Source organism: Phragmites australis, chromosome 10 (genome assembly GCF_958298935.1).
Source record: "Phragmites australis chromosome 10, lpPhrAust1.1, whole genome shotgun sequence".
NCBI classification, from domain to species: Eukaryota; Viridiplantae; Streptophyta; class Magnoliopsida; order Poales; family Poaceae; genus Phragmites; species Phragmites australis.
In genome coordinates, this window is record NC_084930.1 from 5,618,229 (window position 1) to 5,626,314 (window position 8,086).

Below are 8,086 nucleotides of genomic sequence, written 5' to 3' on the forward strand. Positions count from 1 at the left end.
AGCTACTCGAACTCGACTCAATATAGGCTTGATTAAGTTTAACTCGAGACCCAATCAAACCAAGCTCAAGACTGGTTCAGACCCGATCAAATTTGTAGCTCGGATCAAGTTTAACTTACTATCAAATTCAAGCATCATGCGAGCTCGGCTGGCTGACTGCCCTAGCCGGCAGGTCTCCATTCCTTCTCAGTCCCATCCCTGTCAGTTCAGCTGCGCGTCTCGGTTGGCACGCAATCGCGCGAAACCAGTTAGGTTGCACACCATTTTTCGTTGATCGAGTCAAACAGACGTCCCGCCATGGAGTTTTCGTACACCACGGGCCAAAAATTTCTCTTTTTTTTCTTTCTCTGACATCAAACTAGACACACCACAGCCACACAGCCTGCTGAGGTAAACTGACCATCGATCATCGCGAGCAATTGTTCTATGGCCTTGACCACTTGATTGTTAGCTCCAATGGGAGGCAGCAGCAGTGAATATTAGACATTTAGACCAAGGGCGTAGTGTTGGCATGGTTCCCAGCAATTTCCCTGTGTACGAGCCACTGGGTTGCAATTGGGCAAGTGCCTTTAGGGGTAGGGCAGCGGTAGGGTAGGATAAATATACGATGCCAGTGTGGCCTTCGTCCACAAGCAGCAGAAGAAACACACAAGTGCAGAAGTGAGAGAGAGAGAGAGAGAGAGAGAGAGAGAGAGAGAGATGATGCCATTGCTCTCGGCCGTTGCTCACCCCCTCCACCTCGCTCTTTTCCTCCTTGTCATGCTACTCCACCCGTACATGCTTGTGGCCCTGACCTCGCGCAACCTAACCACGGGCGACACCCTGACGCCACCCAACTACATCACTAGCCCCTCCGGCGACTTCACCTTTGGTTTCCGCGCCCTCGACTCCAATGCATCCAGCTCCTTCCTCCTAGCAATATGGCTTCGCTTTGACGGCACGGTCGTGTGGTTTGCCACAGATGGGGGCTCAGGTTCCGCTGTGATCGCCACAGGCCAATCCGTTCTGAGACTCACTGCCGCTGGCCAGCTCTCCCTAGCTATTCCCGGCAACAACAATGCCTTGTGGAACCCTTATACAGACCCTAACCAAAACTGTGGCTCCTTTCTCGTGTTACAAGACAACGGGAACCTCCAATTTATTGGTGCCGATGGTAGTACCGTTGTCTGGGAAAGCTTTGGACACCCCACAGATACTCTACTCCCGGGCCAGTTCATGCGCCCTGGAACAAATCTTCGGTCTAGGGTCACGGACACGGACTTTTCCCTCGGTCGTTTCAGTTTAAATGTGCAAGGAGATGGAAACATCGTCTTGTACATGATGGACCTGCCTGGAGATTCTCGCCCCGTCAACGCCTACTGGAACACCGGTACCTGTTGTGTTGAAAATGGCAACACAACCCTTTTCTTCGACGTCGAGCCTGTTGGGCACCTCTACTACATTCTCACGGATGGCAGTAAGCATAACTTGACAGCCCAGCTCTTACATTCCACTACTAGGTTCTACCAGCATGCCACGCTCGACCCAGATGGCATTTTCCGTGTCTACATCCTCCCCAAGAACACCAACGGCACCGGCACATGGTCCGTCGTGAACATGTTCCCAACTGATGGCTGCGAAACGGTGGTCAACGGTTTGCATGGTTTTTGTGGACCGAATTCATACTGTATAAACCGTACTAATAAGCGCCTCGACTGTGAGTGTCCAAGTGGCTACATCTTCTTTGACACTCAATTTAGGTACAAGGGTTGCATTCCATCATTCGTCCCGGACGTTTGCGATGGGAAGAGCCATTCTTCTGAGTTCAAGCTCGTGGAGTTGTCCGGTATGGAGTGGGTAAACTCAATATACTACAAGTTGCACCAATCAATCACAGAGGAGCAATGTCGAGACTTGTGCTTGAACAATTGCTTATGTGCAGCTGCATTGTTCGATGGAAATAACTGCAAAGAGACCAGTATGCTCACAACTGGGTGGCAAAAAAATGGCACAGCCACGAGGACACTGATAAAAGTGCGGACAAAAGGACCTCCTCTTCGGATACTACCTTATGCACTCATTGCTTGTTTAGCCATGTTATTGTTGGCCACTACTTGCATCCTCCTAGTGCATTGCTACATCACTAAGAAAGCAAGAAAGAACTATTTGAGCACGAGGGTTTTCACTCGCAAGGAGCTTTACCGAGCAACCAATGGCTTCAGCAAGTTGTTGGGCCAAGGGGGCTTTGGCAAAGTTTATCATGGCATTGTTAAGTCTCTACAACCACCTGATGTAGCAGTGAAAGAACTCAAGAGCGGAGATGATGAGTACAAGGAGATCGAGTTCGAGAATGAGGTGCAGTCAATTGGTCGAATCAACCACAAGAACCTGGTCCGAATGGTTGGGTACTGTAAGGAAGGGGTGCACCGAATGCTCGTGTTCGAGTTCATGTCGGGAGGCTCCCTTGGTGAGTTCCTCTTCAAGTCCGAGAGGCCGTCTTGGAGCTGGCGTGTTGAGGCTGCAATAGCCATTGCGAGGGGGCTGGAATACCTACACTACGGGTGCACCTCCCAAATCATCCACTGCGACATCAAACCTGACAACATACTGCTGGATGGCAACTATGCCCCGAAGATAACGGACTTTGGGATTGCCAGGCTCCTCGGCAACAACAAGGTGAAGCAAACAATCACTCATGTTCGAGGTACGTTAGGCTATCTTGCACCGGAGTGGTTCAACAATGAGAGGAAGGTGGACAGCAAGGTGGACGTGTTCAGTTTCGGCATTGTGCTTCTAGAGATGATCTGCTGCAAGAAGCACCCGGACCAGGATGGGCCGCGACGTGATGACGACCACTCGGACCTAGGCATGGCTGTGACGCTAAGAGCCTGGGTAGCGGACCTGATTAGAGAAGGCAACATTGAGCGTATTGTGCAGGGAGACAACGACGCCCTACAGGACTTGCAGAGGGTGGAGAGGTTCGCGCGCGTCGCGATTTGGTGCGTGCAGGTGGATCCATCGTCGAGGCCAACGATGCGGAACGTGGTGTGGATGCTAGAGGGTGCCGTGGATGTTGACCCTCTACCCGACCCTCCAAGGACTCTCGACTTCTCTGCGACGATCCTCTCCGCTAGCAGCGGCACTGGAAGCGGAACCCATGATTATTCCAGTAGTATGACTGAGTGAGTGCTCTAGCAAAGTGCTCCCTGCTCAGAAAAAAAAGGCCTTTGTGTATGGCCTTTGCTAAATTAATCAAGATTATTTGTTTGGACTACTTAATTGATCACTGTATATGTGTCTGGATGTCAATTTACTTGTGTTGTTGTAGTCATGAAACGGCAGCCCTGGAGCTGCAAGTCTTAACTGTGGTCACAAGATTTATTTTCTTTTTGTTATAGCCCGGGGCTATGTATTTCTGGGGAGGCTCATGTTCTCTCAAGTTAAGCCTTCATCGGCTCATGCTAATATTGTTACGCCTATATCAGTGTAATTTTGCCCCTAATTTATAGCCATTACATAAGACATGAACAGTGACAACATGATGGTACTTAGTCCTATAGGGTGTATTTGGTTGCTAGAATCTCCCCTAGTCTGACCCGGTGGATACTGAAAGAGTACGGGAATTGGTGTAATGTTACGTGTGTCTTGTATTGAGCCTCGAGGGCTGAATATATAGAGTAAAGATAGCTTAGATATCAAGCAATCCTAGAGATATGATAGAATCTAATCCTAATCTATCATAACAAACGGTTCCTTATATATCATATATCATATACTCTAACATCCCCTAGCAATTACAGTGGGAGCGTCGCAGATGATAAGACTGGAGAGTAAGACGAATGACATCCCTCGCAGTTGAAACAACGCGATGCATATGTTGTGACTAGAGAAATCGATGAGTTGCTCATGCAGATGGTAGCCCTTTGTGCCTGATGTCGAGGTAGCCGAGAGTGAGACGAGTAACCGTGGTTGAGGATGCTGTGCATGAGATAGCTGTGGTTGACGTAGCCATAATCGGAGTTGCCGTGGTCAAGGGAGTTGCACATGAAACCACGGGCGCAAGGGGCGCCATGGTGACGGGCGCATGGAGGCCCGAGAGAAGAAAACGGTGACGCAAACGAGATAGTTGTCGAGGAAGAGGTCGATGCCAAAGTCAACACAGTCAAGATCGTCGAGGACGAGGTGAGCACTGGGTTTGCCAAGCCCAGGAACGCATCGGGGATGAAGGCACGCACCGGTGTTGCCAGTACCGGGTGCACGAAGGTAGAGATCCCAACCATACGCTAGTGTCTAAGAGACCAACAGAGGAGGCCTCAACGGTCGCGGTGCGCAAAGTGGCGAGGAGGAGAAGGTGCCGATGCAACCCGCGGTTCCTGAAGTAGACAAAGAGGTTGAGGAGGAGACTGCAATGTTGGCGACGAGGTTGTGCTGGATGAAGACTGTAGAGGCGGAACCAGCAGCCTGGAGCGGTGACGCCGGTGTTCAAGAGAGTGGCAACGGTGCTTGAAGAAGCAGGCGAAGAACACCCGAACAACGTGACGAAGACCAAGGGCACCGACGACTGAGGCGATGATGCGCCGAGAGAGGCGACGTCGGTAGGCTGAAGCATCGTGGCGCACGAGGACGATGATGTAGGGTGATGGCGAGATCCTCAGTTCGGCTAGACCGCGCCAGGGAAGGCACGACGGCACTGCGGAGGCACGGCTACGGGCAGCAGCACTGTGGCCCGAAGGCGACACAGCGGCACCTTGATTCTCGGGAGGGAGACACGCGTACTTGAGGATGACGGGAGCCACGCCGATCGGCCGGGAGGCACGCGTGATCGGTTAATCAGACAAGGACATGCAAGACAGTCGTGACAGAGGCGTCCTGAGTGGTGGAGGTGACGACGAACCGGCGACAGTTGGGGTGTGCGGACAGGGCAGCCGAGCTACGGCACGTGAAGGCGTCCCTATGGTGCGGCGAGCCCGAGTGTTGCCGTGGTCGAGGGTGTGCAAATGGTCCAGCGCATGGTCAAGCGGGCAACGTGGTCGATGGACTCGGGGTCAATGGAGGCGCGTGACGTCATGGTGAACCGGCCGTCGTGATGTGGTCGATGCACCTGAGTGGTCGATGCAGAGCTACGTGGTCGATACAGCCGAGACGCGTGAAGGCGTGGCGTCGGTGGCGATATGGTCGGAGGCATCCGGGCGCACGCGCGAGGACGTCTAGCGCGTGGATGAACTGAAGCAGGGCAGAGGCCGGAGACACCTGGAGGCATGCCGTGTGGAGGCGTCCAGATGCGTCGATAGAGTGGCTCGAGGAGGCGTGCACCAAGCAGAGAGGGTGACGGTGACAGGTGCAGACGCGTGGAGGCGGAGTGCGGATCGATGCCAGGCGGCAGTAGCCGTGACGCACGGGAGGAACCGTCACTGGGCCGCACAGGAGGACGTGCCGCACGGGCGGATCCAAGCGCACGGAGAATAGTAGAGGACAGTCGATGCGTGGAGGAGCCGGACGGGGTGCGTGCCTGGATCCGCACGCGCATGGAAGGCTGGCAACGCAGACGCGCGTCGTGGACGGAGACGCGCGGCGACTTTTTTGTAACGCGATGGATGGTGACAGAGACCCCGGTCGGTGGAATTGTCGTTGACGACGTGTGCGGAGGACGAGGAATCGGTCGGTGAAGTCGTTGCCGAGGTTGGAGTAGAGGCGCGAGGTCGATGGTGACGGCGATACAAACCGATCTAGGGTAAAAAACAAAAAATAAACATCAATAGAGAAAAAAAAAGCCCGTTGAACGAATCAGAAAAATACTCTTTAGAATGGCCACTTAACATGATCGACAACGTGAACTCTAAGTACGGACGGTGTTGTCCTCGGTGGAGATCATAGAGATCGATCTCCTATGAAACGCGCGGGGTGGAAGCTTGTGGCGGTTATGGTTTGTGGTCTAAAATTAGAATCTAAACTCATGATACTATAAAAGAGTATGGGAATTAGTGTAATATTGTGTATCTTGCATTGAGCCCTGAGGGATGAATATATAGAATACAGATAACTTAGATATCAAGTAACGTTAGAGATAGGGTGTAATATAATCCTAATTTATCATAACAAACAGATCCTTGTGTATTCTATACCATATACTCTAACAGATACTTATTATTTCATAGAAAAGCGTGTTTACTTGCCCTATTGTTCTAACCTGACCCTATGGATGGAAATATACAGCCTCATCTGCCTGACCCTGCGGATGCAGGTTCTACATCCGATCATTTAGGCGGACCCACTTGTCAGTATCATAAAATCATCTTTATACGAGTAATTAACCATAATTTTAATTTTTGCATCCGCTCATGCAATATCAGATTCAGTCAACTAAACAGAAACTTAGCTCAGCCTTTTCAGACAAATACAATTAACCAAATAATATTCTTTTTAATAGATATGACTCTGCTCAACCTGCTTATATGATGTAGCTCTACAAAACCTCATTCGAGAAACCAAAATAGTTGCCCAAATTTGTCCCAACTTAGCCTGACGGATGCGTATAATCTTGTGAAGAAGCTTATTTGGTTATCCACAACCACTATTCCAGCCTGATTTGGTAGATGTAAATATACGACTTTAACTTGACCCGACGGATACAGACTCTGCATCAATTCATGCAGATAAACCTACTTGCCAATATCACAAAATTATCTTTATATGAACAACTAATCATAATCTCAACTTTTGCATCCGCTCATACAACCTTAGATTCAATCAACCAAATAAAAACTCAACTCAACATATCCATACAAATATAACCAACTAAATACTCTTCTTTTCAACTGATATGATTCCACCTAATCTACTTCTACTTAATCAAACTATATGATACAACTTTACGAAACCCTATCTAAAAAGACCAAACACACCTATAACGATTGAAAGATTTAGTATGACTCTTGTTACGAACAGACACCTCTTACATTAAGCATATGATCAAATATCATTAGCAACTAACAAAGCTAACTAACTGCCTTCAGTTATCAAGCAAAGGCATCTATTCATCTCAACTGTTCAGGACGTATATATATATAAATATTGTTTATGAATAAAAAATGAGCTCATTCTCTCAACCTACTATCCTTTTGCAAACTCTCTACTCAAACAACTCTCACTGGACGACAAGTTGCCGACCATCATGGCCGAGCTTAAAAATTGCAAACTTTGGGTCCCAAATCGCACTACTCCCTATACTCCTCGGAAGCGCAAATATTACACCAACCTCACTCACCAACATACGTTAGGGGCCACTCTCCCAAACAATCACCGCTGAGTGGGTTCGCGGCTACCGGCGACGGCGAGCAATTCGATACACAAAGGTGGACATGTACAACTTCCGCGTGGTTAGCTTTGGAGTATCGCCCCGCCAGCTCCCCGTGTGCCGCGCACATCCTCTGCTTTCTCGTGCTAACCCGGCCTGATCCTCTCCCTCGCGCAGCGCAAGCGAGCGCGTTGCCTGAGCACCCGGCCGTTCGTGCCGGCGCGTCTCGCGGCTAATGGCACCGCTCCACGACACGAAACGAGCGGACTGGAATGGGCGCCGGCGCTCCGAAGGCCGGAGCTGCAGCTTACCGAGCGACTGGGTGTTTGGCAAGGGATGGGGATCTGAGGGGCCTGCTGATTCGCGCGCGTGCAGAGCACCTCGCACACCATCGGACAAGGCAGCTCGGGGAAGTACGACGTCAATTGGAAGCCGCCAAATCAGTGACCATTTTGTTGGAAACTGGCGGTCATCCACCATATAGGAGGTTCGGAAAAGAATACTCCAGAAGAGAAAATGAACACAGAAGTAGAAATAGCAGCCCAATCCAGGTTATGAAAAAGGCCCACGTCGGCTTGCTGCTGCGGCTGGGCGACGTTTTTTTTTTTAATTTTTATATTTCGAAAATAAAAAAATTGCGAGGGCTGACCCTCCAAGGGTGTGGATGCTGAACGTGGTGTGGATCCGTCGACGAGGCCAACGATGCGGAATGTGGTATGGAACTGTGGATGCTGGAGGGCACCATGGAGGTTGGCCCTCTACCTGACCCTCCAAGGGCTCACGACTTGTCTGCAACCCTCTCCGCCAGTAGTG

At 50.4% G+C, this 8,086-nt stretch overlaps 1 protein-coding gene across 1 annotated transcript; it reads left to right on the plus strand.

Moving 5' to 3' along the window:
* Positions 1-777: 777 nt before the first annotated feature.
* LOC133931124 (G-type lectin S-receptor-like serine/threonine-protein kinase LECRK2) lies at positions 778-3,165 on the plus strand. The gene has a single exon (XM_062377935.1). It carries the CDS (start codon positions 778-780, stop codon positions 3,163-3,165), a length of 2,388 nt encoding a protein of 795 aa, XP_062233919.1.
* Positions 3,166-8,086: the final 4,921 nt, after the last annotated feature.